The sequence below is a fragment of the Lampris incognitus genome, chromosome 18, assembly GCF_029633865.1.
Source record: "Lampris incognitus isolate fLamInc1 chromosome 18, fLamInc1.hap2, whole genome shotgun sequence".
NCBI classification, from domain to species: domain Eukaryota; kingdom Metazoa; phylum Chordata; class Actinopteri; order Lampriformes; family Lampridae; genus Lampris; species Lampris incognitus.
Window position 1 is genome coordinate 14,470,746 of NC_079228.1, and position 23,843 is coordinate 14,494,588.

Sequence of the window (23,843 nt, forward strand, 5' to 3'; positions counted from 1 at the left end):
GGTCCCTAGTATCTCCTCCCCAGGTATGGATGGCTGTTGGTTCACAGAGGAACTCATCTGCTCTTTGACAGGTTTTGTTTTTAGTCCTGCTGGGTGTCCACACACCCTCCTCACAACAACCCAAGGGTTGAAGGGTTCGATGCCGGTCTAGTTGCCGACGACCTGACGGTTGCACTTTAACGTCGTACCCAGGACATAGATAGATAGTTACTACTACTTTCGGCTGCTCCCATTAGGGGTCGCCACAGCGGATCATCCGTTTCCATTTCTTCCTGTCTTCTGCGTCTTCCTCTGTCACACCAGCCACCTGCATGTCTTCCCTCACCACATCCATAAACCTCCTCTTTGGCCTTCCTCTTCTCCTCTTCCCTGGCAGCTCCATATTCAGCATCCTTCTCCCAATATACTCAGCATCTCTCCTCCACACATGTCCAAGCCATCTCAATCTTGCCTCTCTTGCTTTGTCTCCAAACCGTCCAACCTGAGCAGTCCCTCTAATATAATCGTTCCTAATCCTGTCCTTCTTCGTTACTCCCAGTGAAAATCTTAGCATCTTCAACTCTGCCACCTCCAGCTCCACCTCCTGTCTTTTCGTCAGTGCCACTGTCTCCAAACCATATAACTTAGCTGGTCTCACAACCATCTTGTAAACTTTCCCTTTAACTCTTGCTGGTACCCTTCTGTCGCAAATCACTCCTGACACTCTTCTCCACCCACTCCACCCTGCCTGCACTCTCTTCTTCACCTCTCTACTGCACTCCCCGTTACTTTGGACAGTTGACCCCAAGTATTTAAACCCAAATGCCTTTGTCACCTCCACTCCTTGCATCCTGACCATTCCACTATCCTCCCTCTCATTCACGCATAGGTATTCCGTCTTGCTCCTACTGACTTTTATTCCTCTTCTCTCCAGTGCATACCTCCACCTCTCCAGGCTCTCCTCAACCTGCACCCTACTCTCGCTACAGATCACAATGTCATCCGCGAACATCATCGTCCATGGAGACTCCTGCCTGATCTTGTCCGTCAACCTGTCCATCACCATTGCAAACAAGAAAGGGCTCAGAGCCGATCCTTGATGTAATCCCACCTCCACCTTGAACCCATTTGTCATTCCAACCGCACACCTCACCATTGTCACACTTCCCTCATACGTATCCTGCACCACTCCTACATACTTCTCTGCAACTCCTGACTTCCTCATACAATACCACACCTCCTCTCTCGGCACTCTGTCATAAGCTTTCTCTAAATCTACAAAGACACAATGCAACTCTTTCTGGCCTTCTCTATACTTCTCAATCAACATTCTCAAAGCAAACATCGCATCTGTGGTGCTCTTTCGTGGCATGAACCCATACTGCTGCTCGCTGATCATCACCTCTCCTCTTAACCTAGCTTCTATTACTCTTTCCCAAATCTTCATGCTGTGGCTGATCAACTTTATACCTCTGTAGTTGTTACAGTTCTGCACATCGCCCTTGTTCTTGAAAATCGGTACCAGTATGCTTCTTCTCCACTCCTCAGGCATCCTCTCACTTTCCAGGATTGTGTTAAACAATCTAGTTAAAAACTCCACTGCCATCTCTCCTAAACATCTCCATGCCTCCACAGGTATGTCATCAGGACCAACTGCCTTTCCACTCTTCATCCTCTTCATAGCTGCCCTCACTTCCTCCTTGCTAATCCGCTGAACTTCCTGATTCACTATCCCTACATCATCCAACCTTCTCTCTCTCTCATTTTCTTCATTCATCAGCCCCTCAAAGTATTCCTTCCACCTTTTTAGCACACTCTCCTCGCTTGTCAGCACATTTCCATCTCTATCCTTGATCGCCCTAACTTGCTGCACATCCTTTGCAGCTTGGTCCCTCTGTCTAGCCAATCGGTACAAGTCCTTTTCTCCTTCCTTAGTGTCTAATCTGTCATACAACTCACCAAATGCCTTTTCCTTTGCCTTTGCCACCTCTCTCTTTGCTTTACACTGCATCTCCTTGTACTCCTGTCTACTTTCTTCATCTCTCTTACTATCCCACTTCTTCTTTGCCAACCTTTTCCTCTGTATAATTTGCTGTACTTCCTCATTCCACCACCAAGTCTCCTTGTCTTCCTTCCTCTGTCCTGATGACACACCAAGTACCTTCCTAGCTGTCTCCCTCACTATTTCTGCAGTGGTTGTCCAGCCATCTGGCAACTTTTCACTACCACCCAGTGCCTGTCTTAACTCCTGCCTGAACTCCACACAACAGTCTTCCTTCTTCAACTTCCACCATTTGATCTTTGGCTGTGTCTTCACTCGCTTCCTCTTCTTGGTCTCCAAAGTCATACTACAGACCACCATCCGATGCTGCCTAGCTACGTTCCCCCCTGTCACCACCTTGCAGTCTCCAATCCCTTTTAGATGGCGCCTTCTACATAAGATATAGTCCACCTATGTGCACTTTCCTCCACTCTTGTATGTCACCCTGTGTTCCTCCCTCTTCTTGAAATATGTATTCACCACAGCCATTTCCATCCTTTTCGCAAAATCGACCACCATCTGTCCTTCCACTTTTCTCTTCTTGACTCCATACCTTCCCATCACCTCCTCATCACCTCTGTTCCCTTCACCAACATGTCCATTGAAGTCCGCTCCAATCACCACTCTCTCCTCCTTGGGTACCCTCTCCACCATGTCGTCCAACTCACTCCAGAATTCTTCTTTTTCATCCATCTCACACCCAACTTGCGGGGCATATGCGCTGATAACTTTCAGCAATAAACCTTCAATTTCCAGCTTCATACTCATCACTCTGTCTGACACTCTCTTCACCTCCATCACGCTCTTGACATACTCTTCCTCCAGAATTACCCCTACCCCATTACTCCTCCCATTCACACCATGGTAGAAGAGTTTGAACCCACCTCCGATACTCCTGGCCTTACTCCCCTTCCACCTGGTTTCTTGCACACACAGTATGCCTACCTTTCTTCTTTCCATCATGTCAACCAGCTCTCTCCCTTTACCAGTCATAGTGCCAACATTCAAAGTTCCAACTCTCACCTCCACATGCCTACCCTTCCTCCTCTCTAGCTGCCTCTGGACATGCTTCCCCCCTCTCCTTCTCCTTCGCCCAACAGTAGCATAGTTTCCACCGACACCCTGCTGGTTAACAGTACCGGTGGCGGTCGTTGGTAACCCGGACCTCGACCGATCCGGTATGTAAGTCTTATTTATGATCCGCATATTTGATTTGGCGCAACCCTCCCCATTTGTCCGGGCTTGGGACCGGCACTAAGGATGCACAAGCCAGTGCATCCTCAGTGGCTGGGTTAGCTAAGTGAATGATAGTAAGAATCAGACTCATCTTTATTGGCGAAGTATATTTGCACATCCATAGATAGATAGTAAGATAACGGCTAATAATAAAAATAAAATAAAAATAAAGAATCTCTCAATATTGCAACCCCCGCAGAATGGTTGCTACCATAAGGTAGCCAGATATCATTACCCCGCTGCTTCTTCCATTAACTCAAATCGGATGACCATGCACGTGTTTCTTGTAAAAGATAAAAGTCTGCATTGAATCGTTTGCAGCACAGAAAAACAGCTTTGCATTTCAGTGCATCACCAATACCTCGGACAGTAATCGAACATACAGATAAAGACATAAAATAAACACTCAACTTTATAGAGTGTAGTGCAAGTTGTAGGTAGGTAAGTTTAATGCAACTTGGGGTTTACCGTCCCATTGTGTATTTAGCTGAATAACTTTGGTCACTGACATATCAAAATATAACAAGAAGTTACTTCTGAAAAGGGAGATGAACAACATGACTTCGAAACAAGAAACTGATGGAAATAATAATTAAAAAAAAATCACCTCAAACTGCCTCCCCCCTTTTTTTGTGGCCCCCAGAAACAATATTTTTTAGCTTAAAAAAAAAAAAAGGAAGAAGCTTTGACCACTAGGAGACTCAGTTGCTTGTATTACCCTCAACCAAAACCAGTCAGCTTTTTTCGTAGGTGTGTGTTGTTAGAATTGTGTTTTTCTAGAAAAATGCTTAAAAGTGTGGGAGTATAGTTGGTACCAGTGGATATGGTGTCAGGTGGGCAGGTACGGCCCAGCAGCAGCCAGGGTTGTGTGCTGACCTCTGGGTATGAGTCCAGCGTCTGTGAATGCTGGCTTCAGCGGTGTGTCATATGTTGTGCATATTAAGCCTCTCCGTCTCCAGTCCAAACACGCCGTCTGTGTATGTGGGATTTAAATAGTCTGGCGGGACAGTTAAGTCTGTGTGTTTCACCGTCGACGCTGGTGTTCAGGGTAGAGGGGGTTTTAAGCGAGGGCCTTTACGGATAAATTATTCTGAGTTTGACACCGTTTCTTGGGAAGAAATTTAACGATACCTGAGGCAACTGCCAGTGATGATTTATTTTTGTTGTGTTGATGGTGCTTGATGCGATTCCTTATCGTCATCCATATCTGGATCCATTTATTGATTAGATAACATCGTGTGCTCTGGGCTGTTCTTTGGATGGAGGTTGTAGGCCTGTGGGTTTTTTTTGTTTTGTTTTTTTGTGGGATCATCTAAATCATGAGTAGAGAAAATGTGGTTGCCCTGTTGGAAGCCCAATGTTTGCGGATAATATTGGTGAACCAGTATATAAATAGTGTTGAGGTTGTTTGTGCGCGCTTGTGTCTCTTCTGGTATTGGTTTCTGCTCACTGGAATGCAGAGCTGCAGCCAGCAGCCTACTGACTAAATCACATATCTGACCCGTAGGCCAGGCATCAGAGGAGGGGGAGGGGGGGTTATGAGAGTGTGAGAGAGTGAATGACTGTAAAAGATGATAGAAATAAGCAGAGAGATCAGAGACGTACGAGACCCCCCTCGCTGCCCCAAACTGCTGAGTATTGAGAAGTCTGGTCTGTTTATTGAGAGAGATCCTGAAATTATGAAACTGGGGGGGGGGGGGGTAAGGAGGAAAGGAGAGCTAGACGGATAGGGGGTTATTAGGAGGGTTAGGGTCCAGGGAGGGGGAGGAAAAGGAACCAAGAAGGGGGAGGAGCAGCGTTTTTGCTCTGCTGCCAGCGCCAACCCCCCCACCCCCCTCATCCCCTTATTTGTGTGTGTTTGTATGGGACGGGGAGCGAGGTTATGTAAAGGGAAACCGAATCCTGTCTGCCTGTCACATAAAAACTGACCCATTCATCTCTCTCTCCCTCTCTCTCTCTCTCTCTCTCTCTCTCTCTCTCTCTCTCTCTCTCTCTCTCTCTCTCTCTCTCTCTCTCGTATAAACACATACAGGCTGTGTTTGTGTGTGAGATTTAACCTTTCCTGCACTTGGGTTGTGACGATTTGGATTTGTGTACAGTATTTATATGGGTGGCGCTCGGTCTCGTGCCTGTATCATGTCTTAGTTTCCTCTCCCTCCCTCCCACCCTCCCTCTCCTTCCGTGTCTCGCTCCCTCCCTTTTAGAGCCACTGCACCATGTTGGATACAAAGAGCTGAGTGGAGCGGAGGACTAGAGCATGTCACTAGCATGGGCGCTACGGCAGCGCTGCACAGTAACGCGCTAACATCTTAATAAGCCGGTCTGCACATGCAAAGGCGAGTGAGTGCCAAATGCGAAAGGCTAAGCTGGGGCAGGATAGTCAAATTAAGATGCAAATGAAAGGCAGGGGACCGCGTGAAAATGTTCCGTGGCTGAGAAAGTCGCTGCTACGCTAATCGTGACTTATAAGGAGCCACTAAGCTGTCTGGCTGTCTTGGACCGACAAACAGACAGAAATAAAGCAAACAGAGGACGGTGTGTATGGTTTACAGTTTTGCATTTATTTAGCTGCAGCTTAATTGTTGAGACCCAGGTAGGTCCTTGGGCATCAGTCGTCTTTGTTGTGTTTGTGCTGGGTCTGATGGATTCTGTTTATATGTCACCACTACATGTACATGAAACATTAGGAGGTTTGATTTATGCTGAGATATTTATTACGCCAGACTGTTCATGTTCACTGTTCCGTTTTTTTGTTTTTTGTTTTTTTTGGGGGGGGGTGAGAATCACTGCCTTATTAAGACAAAATCAGTCCTGACAATAGATCACATTACTGATTTGCTGTGGTCTGCTAAGTGTGTGTGTGTGTGTTTAGTGTTGAGCAGTGTATTAGTATTCATGCCTTGTTGCTGCTACAGCTCCGTGAGTATGAGCGACATACTAGACACACCTACCTATAGGCAGACAGGCTGTCCACATGTGCTGCTCTTTCTTTCACCGGGGTACACACCTACCCTCCCTCTAGGTCAGAGCTGTGCGTGTGTGTTTGTGCGCGTGCACATATCCTTTTGTTATAACATTATCAGTGAGAAAACTCTGTCTAAGAGCAATGTGATAGCTCGATACAATTTCATTTATACATATTTTTTGGTTGTTTATCATTGTGTTTGTGTACATGTATTTGCATGTGCAAATGTGTATTTGTTCTAACCTCCCTCTCTCTCTCCCCTCAGGTTACAGACGATATTTGGTCGTTTTGATGAAGCGTTGAATTCGGGCAACATGGCACTCAGCCCCAGTCACGGTCAGTATTTTTCTGTCATTTCCCCATCTACTGCTTGTCTTCCTCTGCAATTTGTTGCCTTGCGCTAAATTGTCATGTTTTCAGAGAGATTAACATCATCAGATGTTGGTTTATGAAGTTAAAGGGGGGCTGCATATATCTCCGCATGCACACTTTTGGTTTTGTGAGTGTGCGTTACCATGAGCCGCTGTAAGTAGGCCTAATAGGATTAAGGCTGTAATCTGTGTACGTTCATTACTGTGGGTTTTCTGATGGAGCCAGGCTGGGGCTAAGAGCTGTTGTTGAACGCTTGCCCGTCAAACGGCAGCGTAGAGTTGACCCTTTGGTGTGCTGTACGCTCGGCCGGCTTAGTTTGGCTGTGGGTGTTGTAGCATTATTGACAAGATAGCCGAGAGGAGATGTTTTACTTTGAAAGGACGTTGCCACGTGGCAGCGGGCCAAACCTTCGACATTAGCAGCTTCATCAGGTCGTTATCCCGAGTATTTCAAATATTCCTAATTGGACACATTCGAAATGACCTCTTGAAAAGTATTGCCTGGTGACACAGGATAAAATAAAAGCACATTTTATCCATGATGTCCTGTTTGTATGTTGAAGTATTTTGTAGACTACTTTTTCAAGATGGAAGCTCATCAGTGCTGACTGATGAGTGGTTCAGGGTTACTATTGATTGGCTCCCATAGAGGTATTTTCACTTAAGTTAAATTGATCTCTTTAGAGTTGCAATGCCATTGGGTTTTTTTGTTTGTTTGTTTGTTTTTTTTTGAATTGGACAAAATATTGAACACTCACATGTATATCTATTCCTCCATCCATCCATCCATTATCCAAACCGCTTATCCTGCTCTCAGGGTCGCGGGGATGCAGGAGCCTATTCCAGCAGTCATATATTTTTTAGAATACAGCAACTACGTGCATGTTTTCAGCCACTGTGTCATTTTAAACCGGATGGTATTTCAAGAAGTACAATGAACATAGTTGGCCATTACACTATGAAAACCCCCAAAAAAGTGTTATTCATCAAATATCTTCCTAAACTAAAGCTCAAAGGTGAAGATTCAGGCCTTGGTCTTTGTTTGAATGGTCATTGAATGGGTGCTCATGGGAGCTAAATGTGAATTGTTTTATCGCTATAAACACATGTAGTCTATATAAAGACAGACATGCATTTTTGTCTTGCTACAGGTAAAGAAATCAGTAGGATGTGGGAATACATGCAGAATTGTAGTATGGTAAATTCTGAGTTTTGTCTAAGCCTCCAATGTATTGCTCTTGTTTTGGCTTGGGTAGGCTGGTTGTTGTTGTTCCTCCTCACAGATGCTTGCAGTAGCTGGTCGGAGCTGTAGGCTATACTGTGAGCTGTGGCTTTCTCTGTCAGTACCAATAGAGTTTGGTCTCTGGTTGGCTGCCACAGCGTTTGCTTGAAGAGAGGGAGATCAACGCGCAGAGAGAGAAAGGCCAAGACCTCTGAGGGAGAGAGAATTCAAAGGGATATAGGGGGCAGAGTTTCCATGATTACATCTCTAGTAGCAGTAGGGTGATGGAAGTAGTAGTTTAACTCTCAGCCTCCCGAGGTCCAAGAAAAAAGAATATACTCTTGGGATGTTTATAATTATTCCCCAGACTGCCAACCAGACTTTGATGACAGAGAAGCCAGGGATGGAGGAGCGTGTAAGTTTATCATTTCAGTTAGGTTAGTGATGAGTTCCTTCCATCAAAGATGTTTTGTAGCAAATGGGTGGGTGGTAATACCCTCAAGAGATTTCACTGTAAAGATCAGCATCCCAGAACCACCACCCTCAACACCATCCTGCTTAGTACTGATCAGACCCTCCCAGGCATGCACTAATTTTCCTCTATCCAGGGGTGGGCAATCGTATCCAGAAAGGGCCGGTGTGGGTGCAGGTTTTTGTTCCAACTGAGCAGTTATACACCCGATCCCACGAATCAACCAGTAGAGTCTTTGCTGTGGATCTTGATTAGGAGACACAGGTGTGTAACTGCTCGGTTGGAACAAAGACCTGCACCCACACTGGCCCTTTCTGAGTAAGATTGCCCACCGTTTTCATCCAGATAACTACAGTAACACTGCAATGCAGAAATGATCACCTCACTGAACCCTACTTCTTTCTCAATAGGTCCGTAGATGTGCTGGATGAATTAATGTTTAATATTAAACTTTTCCCACTATCAAACCCATCCCACTTGCTATAAATCTGGAGACTCAGTCATACATTCAGCCACATTTTAAAGTAAGCCAAAGGAGTAGCCAGTTTTCAAATAGATATACAACATAGCTACAAGCATAGCTGCCTGAAAGGTTAGCTACAGTATACAGGTATGCAATTGAAGGTAAATAGGCAACTTTTTTGTAACTATTTATTGGGCTCTTGATGCTTTGTGTAAAATTGACTTTACTTATCTTTGCTTAACAAAGGAACCAGATGTGTTATTTGAAAGAGCAAGAAAGTGTGGGTATGATTTGTGCTGCTGCCCATTAATGGCTTTAGCGCCACAGCTAATTGATGGTAAGTTGGAACTTGACATTTTTGTCTAACCTGCCAATGAATAAGCAATCACTATTCTGCTCTACTTCCATCTTGTTCAACATAGCTTTATTTTATAAGCACAGTCTGTTGTTGACTACATAACAGCAGGTGCCTGTATCCCTTGGTGCTAGTGTAGTGCTAGCATCATGTGGTGAGGCTTTACAAAAGTATGTATGTTTTGAATGGGAGGTTTGTTGAAAGACTTGGTGATAGGTGGACACAGGTTCTATTTTTGTTCGGATTTAGATTCCTTATTACTGGGGTTGGGTACCGTTCACATGTTAACCGATACCGGTACCTGGAATTCGGTACCGGTACCCAACAGTAGCCTTTTCTCGGTGCTTTACTTGCTCTCTGTAATGACAAATGTAATTTCAGCTGTAAGAAATAAGTAAGCTAGCATGAAACCGTCCAGACCCACAGCGCGTTTGAAGTCGATGGGATGAACGGTTGTTGAGAAAATTGAAGGACAGACAGAGACTTCCCGCCATTTTAATTAGGTTATTATTCCAAGGAATTTGGAAAACTAACGAGTGCGTGTACTGAGTGTACTTCACAGGTTGTCTGTGAGTGAGTGACCACAATTTGCGATGCGTAGCCCACAGCGCCGCTGCCGTGGGAAAAATAAGTCGGCTTTGCATTTCGCACCACAAATATTGTAGCGAGCGTTGTCGGTGTCAAGTTTGGAAAAGTGCGACCGTTTTTGGCTTGCCATTGCCCTGACTGTATTGGATTTCAACAAGCTGTAGGTTTAGGGGAGGGGTAACAGCCTCGCTGTCTCTCTTACTCTCAATACTCCCTCATCCGGATGCACACTTGCAACAAGCGGTAAACTAGGAGGGACTTTTCAAAATACTCATAAGGGATCTTATCAATATTTATTTTAATTCACAACACAACCCACTCTCAAGGTATGGAATTTTGGCACCGATCGATCTAACATGAATAGGTACACTGTACTACTGACATAACTCGGTCAGAGCCCTTAAAAGTATCGAGTTCGGTACCCAACCCTACTTAATACCCTGTGCCTGGGGTAAGAATCTTAAGTAGTACACCATTAACCTCAACAGCGGTAGCATAATGGGATGTCTGACCCTGTTCACTCAAAACAGTCCACTAAGCAGTAGGGACACTACATATTACTAATTGGAATAGTAGTGGGACAGCTGACCTGTCTGGCTTAAAACAATTCCCCGCTTGTTAACCAAACGGACTTCACATTATAAAAGGACCTGGCTTGTCTCGCTAGTGAGGGATATTTTCACTCTTTGCACCTCTGTTCCTGCCTTTGGGTGGCCTTCTGATAAGAAATACTGTCTTATCTCCCATCCTCTGAGCAAAACACTGAATGCTTGCTCACTCCGGGGGCACACCCCTGAAAATTCCCCTAGGCCCAGAAGTCCACAGTGGTTACTGGATTACCATGTTATACATTTACTGTTGTTAACATACCTGCACCTGTAGCCACTTATGTAGCTTCCTTTATGATGTGGCACAGGTAATGATGACAGATCCCTAATTCCTTACTGTGGGTGTTAACTGCAAGTGCATGTGACTTCAAATCCCATGCGCCCAAATTGCTGTGGGCTACCTTAAATCACCTTCCTCCCTGTACAAAATAAGTTTCTGCAGCCTGCCATGGTACAGGGAGTTCCACAAGGAGTTCCTCGACGTTGATTGCTGAGTGTTTGATTGCAATACTTGGCAAGGTGTTGCCCCGGTGCTGACTAACTGTGGTAGAACTATGAGTCGTTGACCTGTGTCTGCTTGTATTTCCGTCCTTTCTCAGCTGCTCTTACTGCCGTCTCTCCACTCCTCCATTATCCAAACTGCTTATCCTGCTCTCAGGGTTGCGGGGATGCTGGAACCTATCCCAGCAGTCATTGGGCGGCAGGTGGGGAGACACCCTGGACAGACCGCCAGTCCATCACAGGGCTGAAAAATTCACACCTTGGGACAATTTAATTTAGTACGTCCGATTCACCTGACCTACATGTCTTTGGACTGTGGGAGGAAACCGGAGTACCCGTAGGAAACCCATGCAGACACGGGAAAAACATGCAAACTCCACACAGAGGACGACCTGGGATGACCCCCAAAGATGGACAATCCCGGGGTTCGACCCCAGGACCTTCTTGCTGTGAGGCGACTGCGCTGACCACCGTGCCGCCACAAAACTGATATATTTCGAAACTGTATATCTATTCATATACGATGCCCGAACAAAACCTTTTGGTGTCTGCTGTAAACTCACCATTGGTGACTGACTTGGTGTCCCCTCTGCCTGTCAGCTTGTGTTTCCGTCCTTTCTCAGCTGCTCTAACTGCCGTCTACTCTGTAACATTTCTCATCTGACTTGTTCTCTAGGGACCAGTCGACAGTGGAGTACTCCGCTGAGGTAAAAAACAACAACGTTGCATTTAGATCCGTTACACTTCTATTTTGCTGAAGTTGTTACTTCATGAGCGGCATCAGACATGCGTTCACATACACGAATACAAACGCACACCAGACATTGTGCGGGCACACCAGAGCTATAATGGTCGGCTCACTTTTGGCCTTTCATTAAGTGTGGTTTTTGGCTTCAAGAGCTACCAGAGAGGGTATTGGAAGGTCAATGACATCATCAGAATGGGACTAGTGTGTGTGTGTGTGTGTGTGTGTGTGTGTGTGTGTGTGTGTGTGTGTGTGTGTGTGTGTGTGTGTGTGTGTGTGTGTGTGTGTGTGTGTGTGTGTGTGTGTGTGTGTGTGTGTGTGTGTGTTTTTCCTCTAAACACTCAGTAATGATGCCCTGATCTCGTCCTTTGAGGATAGAACACAAAGTCACACCCTTGGACACACACAAACACACTTTCACTCTCCCCATCTCTGTCAGTCTCACTCCTGGCACTTGCTCTGAAGAGTTGTGAGGCAGCTGCCGCCGCTGAGAGAGGAGGGGGGAGGGAGGGAGGAAGAGAGAAGGAGAGAGAGATCACTAGAGAAGAGAGGGAGCGACGCAGGAAGGGTAGAGAAGTGTGTGAGGGAGGAGGCTGAAAGAGGTCTTGCAGTAGCCAGAGCTGTGCCTGTCACTGGCTGTCCCTGATTCAGAGAGTGAGCGAGCGAGAGAGAGAGAGAGACATAACAAGGAGGAGACGAGGACGAGTGCAAGAAAAAAAGGAGTAGATAGAGATCACACAGTTTGGAGAGTTTCTAACACCGTTACCATGGTGGTCGGAGACGATGGAGATGGTGAGTTTGTGTGTGTGTGTGTGTGTTTAATCTGTGTGGCTGCTGGCTCACAGACAAAGGCCTGACAGCATATGGCTTTAGAATGAAATCAGCTTAGACCTGAAGCACTCTCACCCCAAGTGCTCTCACTCACATGTAGGTTGTGTGTGTGTCTGTCTGTCTGTCTGTGTGTGTCTGTGTGTGTTTGGTGGAGAGGAAGGACCGGGAGTCCTGAAATATCTCTCCAATGTTTGTGCGTCTCTATATTAGGTGTGATAAAACTATGTTTATATGGGGAAGGGGTTTGCTTCTTTTTGTGTCTGTAGGACTCATCCTTAGTTTGATGTGAATTATCTAAATATAAAGCAAATATTTCTTCTTCTTTTTGTGTCTGTAGGACTCATCCTTACTTTGATGTGAATTATCTAAATATAAAAATATAAAGCAAATATTTCTGCCCACTACCATCAAGCCTTCATCACTGTAAACCTTTCCTTCCAAATAATGAAACTGGGTATAAGTGAGTTAGTCGTGTGTGTGTGTGTGTGTGTGTGTGTGTGTGTGTGTGTGTGTGTGTATCCTTGTTAATAGTCACAGAGACTAATTTCCATGTCAGCATTCATATTTGATATCTCGTAGAAAGTGAAAGAACTCCAGGTAGGAATATTTTCTAGCGAGGCGGTGGACTGTTTAAAAGGCTTTTTTTTTTCTTAATGGCCTGGCCCGCCCTTTCTGTCAGTTGTGTGTGTGTGTGTGTGTGTGTGTGTGTGTGTGTGTGTGTGTGTTTGTTTGTGTGTGTGAGATCCGAGGGAGGCAGACAGGCCAAACGCTAACCGTCTTAAGTGTGCTCCCTTCAAGTTTCTCCAAAGTGTGTTTGTTGTGTGGAAGAAAGAAAAGTATGTCAGTGTTGCTGGCGTTCTGTTATTATTCAAAGTTAACTGGGGCTTTTATGGACCATTGTCCCAGTGCATGCACAGAGTTGCAGGAGCAGCCCAGTAATACCCAGTGCATGCACAGAGTTGCAGGAGCAGCCCAGAGATGCCCAGTGTGTGGCAAAACTAGCTGTCGGTAGCAGCTTTTTGTTGCTCTCATACTGGTGCAGCGTTGACAGGGAGATACAAACCCCCATACACACTTAGACATGCTCATTCTGCTTCAGTGCATCTCGTCTCTGCCGAGGAAACCATGACCCCGTTTCCCGGCCAGGCAAGTTGCCATGGCAAAGCTTTCATTTGAATATTATGGTTTATCCCTCTCCCTGGCTTGGGATTGGGGCTCACATTATACACATATATGCCCACATTATATTATGTGTGTGTGTGTGTGTGTGTGTGTGTGTGTGTGTGTGTGTGTGTGTGTGTGTGTGTGTCTTCTGCTAAGGAGAACATTTGCTCATTTTCCCAGAGCTGATCTGGAAGTGGAGCAGTCTGTCGTCTGTCAGGCAGTCCAGGCCCAGACCTCAAGTCTCTCGGTCCGTCTCCCTTTCTCATTCTGGCACCTTCAGTGAGCTTAGTGTTCATCTTATGCTTAGTTGAAGAAAACTGAATTAAAAAAAAAACTGTCTGATGGCCAAATTTCCTGGTGTCGGTGTCTTTGGAAATGAACTCTGAGAGAGTAGGTTTGTAAGGAACATAGCTTTTTGTTTTATGGTTTTGGTTCCTATTTGCACACACAGTTGTTTTATGTTTACCTTTGAGCTGGGGCAGTCATGAGCTTGTCAACAGCTTCTAACCTGCTGTTGTGTAAGTTTGGGAAATTTTAACAAGTTGCTTATTTCCTCTGGTATTCATCTGTTGGCACTGCAAGCTGTGTCTTTGCACGAGCATTTGGCCATCATCTTCGATGAAGACGTGTGCACAGTCACATGTTAAGAATATGTGACTTTGCCTGTGCCCCTGCAAGTTTACAGCAGATTAAAACACACACACACACACACGCAGGCATTTGTCCTCTTACAGAGGGCTTTGTGTGTTTTGTGTGGTCAGTTCCTCAGAGGCCATCTTGTTGCACTGTTGTCCTGGTGTAGAAATGTCTGCCATCACTTCTTCTGTTACCCTGCAGGGATTCATAAAGTTAATCTTGTTTTTAAACTAGTGTGTCGTTCCCATGATTCACAGTGGCAATACTAAAATGACTTTATGTCTTTACTTGCTGTTTTTGGTCAGAATGTCACCCGAAGCCTCCCAGTCACAAACTAGAGTCTGTTTCACATTACTCAGTGAAGGACAGTTCAGATGACATCTGTCTAGTTTCTCTCGACTGTGTGTCAGTGTGACACCTACCTGGCGTAGAACTACTTCTGTTTTTAGCTGCATGTCCAAAAGTGAAAAGTCATGCATGGGCAGTACATGAGAACAGAGTGAGTAGGCTACATGGGCTAGAGGAAAAGATAGTTGCAGCCATTCGCCCGATAGTCTTCTGCTTGTACAGCACAACACACCTTATATGAGACAAACTCGCAGATCCACCGCTTTACTGTTGGTAAAACGACTTGCTCTTTTTTCTTCCTAATTGTATTATATATTCAATCCATCCATCCATTATCCAGACCACTTAATCCTGCTCAGGGATGCTGGAGCCTATCCCAGCAGTCATTGGGCGGCAGGTGGGGAAACACCCTGGACAGGCTGCCAGTCCATCATGGGGCCAACACACACACACACACACACACACACATTCACACCTAGGGACAATTTATTACGGCCGATTCACCTGACCTACATGTCTTTGGACTGTGGGGGGAAACCAGAACACCCGGAGGAAACCCACGCTGACACGGGGAGAACATGCAAACTCCACACAGGGGACAACCCTCAAGGTTGGACTACCCCGGGGCTCGAACTCAGGACCTTCTTGCTGTGAGGCGACCGCGCTAACCACTAAAAAGACAGATATGAAGATAAAGATGTTTATTAAAAAAAGAAAGAAAAAAACACATCTACTCCTGTATTTTCACAATGTGTGTCTGGTGTGTGGTGTGGGTCTGTGTGAGAGTCTATAAACGGCCAAACTAAAGCACTTGGGGCCTTGATTCTTTTTGGAGGTTATTGGGGATGATCGGGGGCACCTATAAAAATAGAAAATTAAGATTATGCATAATTAATTATGCGTAAATATGCAAAATGTGCATTTTTCTAAAAATGGCTAAAAACCACTTTTCTCGGCATTTCAGATGATTCTGAGCAGCTTTGATTTTTTCACCTATATAAAAAAAAATTTCTGGGACAAATGTTTTGGCATTATGCAAAATAAATGCATTTTCGCAAAAATGCACTTATGATCCTCATTTTTTTGGAGGTGGTAGGTATTGTTCCAGAGAGGACCAGAAAAATAGCAGAAAATTAAAGTAATTATAATAATTATGCATAATTATGCAAAATATGCATTTTCTAAAAATGGCTAAAAACAACTTTTCTCGGTATTTCAGATGATTCTGAGCATTTGGGGGGAGGGAGTTGGAATGGGGGGGGTTTAGGGGCAGGGGGAAGGCGGTTAGCTGGCAGGATGAAGAGGAGGGAGATTTAGACGGGTGGATAACCAAACCGCTACATTGTAGCGGGGTTCTTCTAGTACATACATAAAGACACATAAGTACATTTTGCCATAATAGCTTAGAAATAGTGATATATAATTGTGTGATGTAGATTTGCATGTAACAAATCTAAACACAAACAGACCCACTGAGAGCATAAATGAACATGTTATCCATGACAGCTTGCAACAGTACATGTTGGTGTGCATATCGATGCATGTCTGTGTGTTGTACTTACTCTCTGCCCCCTGCATCTCGCACAGGCGGCTGCATTCAAGAGTGTTTTGCCATTTCTGTATGGCAGAACAGAGTCAGTGCTGCCCTCATGTGGTTTTAAAGAACAACGATTTATCACACATTTGATTGATCGTGCTTATGAGGGGAAGAGAGAAAGAGAGTGGCATTGCATGCATTTGATTTTACCTCTTGTGAATCTCACGGGGGGGGTGGATTTTTTTTGTGCCCGTTGCCTGGGAATAACTAGGATTATTCCCATATGGATTAGGGATTGGGATGATGCTTGTGGAGTGTGTATACATAGTTGTGTAAAATCCAGCTTCTTCCGAGCAGGGTTATAATCAGTTCGGTGTATTTTAGTCAGTCTTCTCTCCTCCTTTTATTTGTCCATTTGACTCTCCTCAAACGGAGGAGGGAAGGCAATCTCTGGCTGGAGTTTCCATGGCAACACAGCCTGGTGCATGGTGGAGCTGTGTGTGTGGGGGGGGGCATGCCTATGTCTCTCTGTGTGTCTACAGTTCAGATTATCGAGCATATATTTTTGTGTGGTGCAGCAGTGGGGGTGTAAGTGATGCTGGCAGTGCCTTACCTCGCCACCAGGGCAGAGTCCATTTCAGTTCACACAATGAGCAATGGACTTAAACCCAACTGTTGATCAGCTTGAAGTGGTGTTTGTGTGTGTGTGTGTGTGTGTGTGTGTGTGTGTGTGTCTATCTATTGAGGATTTTTTTTGCTACTGGTTCTCTTCCCTTGAGCTGGTCTGTAAAGATCACCATGGCAACAGCCTGTGAGCTGAGCTGTTGATTGAGAGCAGAGATTCTCTCTCTCTCGCTTGTTCTCTCTCTCTCTCTCTCTCTCTCTCTCTCTCTCTCTCTCTCTCTCTCTCTCATGCACACAATCGTCTGGTGTCTTTTCTCTGCCCTTCACCCAGAGACCGGTCCTCCCGGTGGGGCTGACTCGACAAAAGCAAAAGATGCTAATTTTGTGAACCATGATGATAATCAATGCCAGGACTCCTATTTCAAGACAAGATGGCCCCGGTATCATTATTACTGTTGGAAGAGGAGTCCTGAATTAATTTCACTCCATTTGTTGGCTTTTTAAATGAATTTTGCCCTGAGCAAAGCTCTAATCAAAGATCTACAATATGAGCAAAGCCTAATACTTTTTGTTTTTGTTTTTTTGGTCTCGTCAGTATTGAGATAGGGATGCAAGAAAAGGTTGTGTGTTCTGTATTTTACTGAAAGTATCACCAGAGAAAGAGCTTGTTGGGAAGAGAATGAGATGCTCATTTTAAGGATTTACTGTAGAGTACGGTGATAGTTCTTCTGTTACTTGATTTATGAAAAAGGATTCTGCACAGCGCCCCCTTCCTGTCTGGTAAAAAACAGTTCAGTCTCTTTCCATTTAGAAATTGCGGTGGGAAAATGTCACAGCTGCATTTGTTTGTAGTCCAGGCACTCATGATTGGTTTAATGGCCCAGAAACCTGTGAACTTTGACCCCGATAGCAGACGAGAAACCCGTTTAATATATTCATATTAGCATCATCTCTAAGGTTAACAGAGGTCAAATCATTGTAAATATAGACTCTGTGTGTGTGTGTGTGTGTGTGTGTGTGTGTGTGTATATATATATAACATAGAAGGGTGGGGTATGTGTAAAGGTCTCAGCTGCAGGGGTGTGGTCTTATCCCCCCATCACTTCTCCCTTAATCACCCCTCCTTATATTGCCAACCCTTTGTTCTCCCTTCTCAGTGTGTGTGTGTGTGTGTGTGTGTGTGTGTGTGTGCGCGCGCGTGTGCATGCACACACACACACACAACAATGATACATTTGTTTCTTGGCTCACAAGTAAATGTAGAACCATAATGTATAGTGTGTTAAGGGGTTGTTGATGCTGGAGAATGTGTGTGCGTCTGTTGGAGACCGAGCTGGACCCAGTGTGCTGTATTGTGTTGGCAGTGGTAATGAGTCTAGTCAAGCTAGGCTAGCAGGGCCACAAAAAAAGCCCTGTTAATATTCTAGGGCTGTCCTCTCCCTTGCTCTCTTTTCTTAGTCACACACACACACACACACACACACACACACACACACACACACACACACACACACACACACACACACACACACAGAGTCCATCCTCCGTACTGGCTGCCACACCATGATGTCATCTTTCCTCTGATTGGTTGTGAGGCTGCTGGGAGGGGAAGGGATGTTGAGAGAGAAAGGGAGACGGTAGGAGGCAGGGAGGGAGGGAGGGAGGGAGGGGGAAAAAGAAGAGGTAGGGAAAATGCCGGCAGAAGAATGGGAGGAGAGGTTTTCGGACAGAGGTGTAAGGCGTTTGTGTAGCCTCTGCCTTGGTGTGAGGTGTGTGTGAAGTGCGTGTGTGTGTGTGTGTTTCGGGATTCGCTTTGGAGAAGAGGGGTGGGGGGACCCCAATACCACGCCCTCCCAGAGGCATGAGGCGCCTCATCTGCCAGCGCATCTGTGACTGTGAGTGCAGGGGTTGGCCGAGGGTGTCTTGGTGTGTGTGTCTGTCATTATTTGTGTCGCTAAGTTTGTTCGAAAGCTACGACAGCCGAGCTTGTTAGCGGTCATCTAGCATGCTCGCATAGATTCTATTGGGGGTGGGGGGGGTTTGCACCCATGGTGGAGTGTTTACCTTGTACATACATACACACAAGCATGCATGTTGATGGTCGGCAGTCGTGCATGTTGGCCCCGTCAGTGTGTGTCTGTGTTCATGTGTAGGTTAGCTGATGTGCGAGTGGAGGTGTAGGGTGGTGGCTTTGCTGCATTTCTCCACACTGTGCGGCTGGTTGTCAGAGCGACGGGAGTGCAACTGCATTCCTCTGCCAGGACTTTCATCTCCACTGCCTGTGTGTGTGTGTGTGTGTGTGTGTGTGTTTGTGTGTGTGTGTGTGTGTGTGTGTGTGTCTCTCTGTGTGTGTGTGTGAGCGTGTGGTTGTGCTTCCTACTGTATTTTCTTCCACGAGTGTTTCATTTACAAAGGGATGTTCTGAATGCTAGCGTGCTGTAGCTAGCCTCAGTAGGAGAGAATGACAGTTTTGGTGTTGGCCCTTTTTCCCTGGGGAACTCTGCTGCCATGTGAAGTGAGCATAAGCTCCCAGAGGTCTTTTTCTGTTTGTGTAGGTGGATGACATGATTGCTAGGTTTTGTGTGTGTGGGGGGGGGGGGTGACTGTGTGTGTGAATCAGCTGTCTTTGCTGCTTTACCTCTCAGCTTTTTTTCGTGTGCATTTGTAATTAGTATTGATTGCAGTGATTCCTGACTGAGGTTCCAGACCCAAACTTCCTCCTCCTCCTCCTCCTCTTCCTACCATTCATCCTCTCTGTGCTGTAGTACTGTCTCTCAACATTAGAAGGTCTGAAATTGAATTTGCATTCATGCAGTTTTCTTTTTACTTTTGCCCAAGTAATCATGTTGTGGTGTAGTCTAATATATTTTTTCAAGTGGTGAAGATGTTATCTTGGAATGAAACGTTTTGGTTGTGATTTTATTCTCTTTGTCCACTGTTACATATGGTATTTATTTCTAATAGATGGATGGTAAATAAAGCAAACACCGCTTTGCAATATATTATGTTATGCTGGATCTGAAATATGTTTACAATTAAGTTTTTTTTTCTAACCGGCACCGCAGGGACACCTAAAGACTTTGCAGGAAGTTCTGCAAACTACGGCAGCACAGATATTGACATTTCTCTTCCCACCCTCTCACATTTCAGATCGTAGCTTTGAAGACGATGACAGCGTGGACGGGAATCGTTCCTCTTCAACCCAGGCGGCCTTCAAAGTCCCCAAAGTCCCCAAAAAGCCCGGAGAGTCTTCAGCCGCGCGCAGGCCCAGCGCCACCGGTGGCAAGCTAGGTACCCGCATAGCTAAACACACACACAGTTAACACAAACACACAGGTGTGTTCATTTGGGGGCTTTAAGCTCAAGACAGTTTGAATGGATTTCTACAATGAGAGAGTGCTGTGGTAGTCATTCATTCAGGTGTTAGTACTCATCTATAACTACAACTGGCTCTTCCCTCCTGCTCCATCAACGGTCACCTACGACAGTGTGTAGAAGGTCACTATATTCATAATTACAATATCTTAAACTAGACTCTGGTTTACTTGCCAAGTAAGTTTCATATCAGAAGGAATTTTACTTGGTACATTGCCCACTTTGGCCCACAGACATGAAACAAAATGTTAGAAAATTTTAAACAGTTAAAATAACAGTAAAAAAATTATCCAACGTAATATGAAAAGCCATATTCTTATATATGGTTGTTTCTCAGCTCACAATATTAAAAAGCCTGGACTGGGTGTCCTAGTGGCTCAACCACTTACAAGATAATTCCCCTGGGTCTTATTTTTGTAGTTCTTTCTGTCGTGCATATCAGCTGCAGTATCTTTTTACTCACAGGCTTCATTCTGGAGGTTTTGGACACAGCAGCACCGTATGGTGCAGCCGACGAATCTTTCAAACAGCATCTTTGGGGACCACAGAAACGGGGTCAGACATGTTTCAAAAAGTCCCATTTAACCTAGTTATCTAAATCGTATATTTAGAAGTGAAAAGAGCAGTGGAAGTTCAGTCACTGCCAAACGCGTCCAATATTTGTACCTGGCCAATTACCCCACTCTTCCGAGCTCTCCCGGTTGTTGCTGCACTCCCTCTGCCGATCCGGGGAGGGCTGCAGACTACCACATGTCTCCTCCAATGCATGTGGAATCGCCAGCCGCTTCTTTTCACCTGACAGTGAGGGGTTTTGCCGGGGAGACGTAGCACGTGGGAAGATCACACTATTCCCCCTCCCCCCGGAACAGGCACCCTGACCGACCAGAGGAGGCGCTAGTGCAGCAACCAGGACACACACCCACATCCGGTTTCCCACCCGCAGACACGGCCAATTGTGCCTGTAGGGACGCCTGACCAAGCCGGAGGTAACACGGGGGATTCAAACCGGCGATCCCCATGTTGGTAGGCAATGGAATAAATAGACTGCTACACTACCCGGACGCCCCCAAAATGTCCAATATTATCATTGGTTGATCGTAGGGCTCTGCGGTATGACCAAAACCTCATCTCTCAATAACGATGCATCTCATGATAAAGCACATTTTCTGTAAATTCAATGAATAAATATTTTCTGGGTTTTGTGTGGGGGGGGGCAGCCATGCCCTGCCCTGCCCTGCCCTGCCCTTGCTGAACCACAGAGAGCAGAGGAGAGTAGGGCGACCATCAATGACAGAAAAACATAGTAGAAACTCTCACACTGAGCTGAAATGAAATTAGTGCACACAAATTAGGTAAACAACATAAGTAAACACAGTCTCTAGTGCGTTTTGCTGTCATTATGGTTGCGTTAGTTTCTCGTCTCCTCCTCTGCTGTCTGTTCCACCGTTGGCAGGGCTCAGCCTCTCCACACGGAGCTCAGCAGAGCGGAGGAGAGAGACGGCGGTGGAGAGTTGATGACAACTACACTAGTTATCTTACTAGGGGTGTAACGATACACAAAAATCGCGGTTCGGTATGTACTCGGTTTTGAAGTCACGGTTCTGTACATTTTTGGTGCGGGGGGGGGGAGACAGAGCATACATTTTTTCTATTATTATTATTATTAAACCATGGTTTGCTGAACAAACTAGGATATGGCTCTGTCTCTCTTAAATAAAAGAAAGTCTGTCAATACCGCTGCAACCTACTCATAAAGTAAATTTTCCTTAAAAGTAAATCAAAATTCTCTCGGTGAGGAGCTCGGACATCCAGAGGGAGCTCAGAGTAGAGCCGCTGCTCCTTCGCGTTGAAAGGAGCCAGTCGAGGTGGTACGGGCATCTGATCAGGATGCCTCCTGGACGCCTTCCTTTGGAGGTTTTCCGGGCACGTCCAACTGCGAGGAGACCCCAGATAGACTCAGAACTCGCTGGAGGGATTACATGTCCAATCTGGCCTGGGAACGCCTTGGGGTCTCCCAGGAGGAGCTGGAGGGCGTTGCTGGGGAGAGGGACGTCTGGAGTGCCCTACTTAGCTTGCTGCCACCGCAACCCGACTCCCTGATGAGATGATATAAAATATAATAAAATGAACATCCATTAAGGTGCAGCATGTAGAAAATGAACTGTAGTTGAACTGTACTGTACTCACAGTCACATTAGCAGCTTTCGGCTTCACATTTGGACCGTGCAACATAAATATTCCCTCAAATAAATAAACAAGCACGAAACCGTCCAGACCCACGACTCACCTGATGCGAGGTGCGAGCACATCCCTACTAAACGTCCCTCTCAGGTCGTCCATGGCCCACAGTGGCAGTTGCATGAAAAATATGATAAATATCCATTAAGGTGCAGCATTTAGAAAATGAACTGTACTTGAACTGTACTGGATCTTCAAGCTCTGGTCTGCGTCGGATCTTCAAGCTCTGGTCTGCGTCGGCCATAATTACGAGGCGGCACTGTGCTAAAATAGCGGATATCTCTGTGGCACACATGCTTAGTGGGTGGCTGAATGTTCAGCATCCGGCCCTTTGTGAAAGCTGCTAGGGAGGAATCTCTGTTTTAAATGAAATCCCACACACACAACAATTCTGCACATGCAGTGGTTAAAACAATGCTTCATTCGTTTGGTACACATGCATGCCGAACCGAAAGACCCATTCCCGAACATTTTCGGTACGAATATATGTACTATTACAACGCTAAACGTTACTGTAAGTGCAGTAAACGCTTCGCGAGTAAAAAGCCAATGAGGGTAATTCATTCATGTAATCCTCACAAAAGATAGACAGACTGTAAATGATGAAAAATATGGCTGTAAAGGGTGTGGTTTGCAACACAATGATTGAATATAGTATGAAACGATAGATGTTTTTCTGTCGTCATCTGATATAAATATCATCATTTCATACAGGTCAGTCTTACTGGTGTTACTCGGTTCAGCTTGCCTGAATGACCAGCCTAGACTGAGTGTAGGGTTCCATGTGCGCACACAGTTTATTTAATAGTGTACGTGGCTCACCTTACATAAGCTATCATGTAAAATCCAAAATCTTAGGAAATCTTCTGCGTTGGCTGAATATTTATGAGTATTACAAGGATAAATGGCTTAAAATTGGATTGATTGGAGTGATGCTATTGTAAAGTTCTGCTTAGCCGGGCTGCCGTGCCCAAAATCTCCACAATGTAGATGGTGAGTTACATCATATCGTAACCGAAAGGCACAAAGGCAAAAACTGTCCATAAGACCCAGGTTCTGAAAATATCAAAAAATGTCTTTAAAATGAGAGGGTTGTGTTGAATTCTTAGATGTGTGATTCAAAGTTGCAGTTGTTTTGGTAGCTTCTAGAATCTCATTAACCTTAAAGAGTTCACCCTGTCTGATAAACAACCCCCATTTGCTATTTATCAATCATTCAATCAAGTTGCATTTCGCTGCCTGTAGGAAAAGAACTTTTTTTTTTTATTGTACCCCGGCCAATTACCCCACTCTTCCGAGCCGTCCCGATTGCTGCTCCACCCCCTCTGCTGATCCGGGGAGGGCTGCAGACCACCACATGCCTCCTCCGATACATATGGAGTCGCCAGCCATTTCTTTTCACCTGACCGTGAGGAGTAGGAGTTTCATCAGGGGGACGTAGCACATGGGAGGATCACACTATTCCCCGCAGTTACCCCTCCCCCCTGAATGGGCGCCCTGACCGACCAGAGGAGGCGCTAGTGCAGCGACCAGGACACATACCC

General features: G+C 45.5%; 1 protein-coding gene across 1 annotated transcript in view; it reads left to right on the forward strand.

Annotated features, from left to right (window-relative positions):
* The window catches only part of clasp2 (cytoplasmic linker associated protein 2), a 104,823-nt gene that overhangs the window by 41,201 nt on the left and 39,779 nt on the right, over nucleotides 1–23,843 (forward strand). The window contains exons 7-8 of the mRNA XM_056298372.1: nucleotides 6,487–6,557; nucleotides 19,837–19,977. Coding sequence (XP_056154347.1) covers nucleotides 6,487–6,557; nucleotides 19,837–19,977 — 212 coding nt within the window. The remainder of the gene's footprint in view (nucleotides 1–6,486; nucleotides 6,558–19,836; nucleotides 19,978–23,843) is intronic.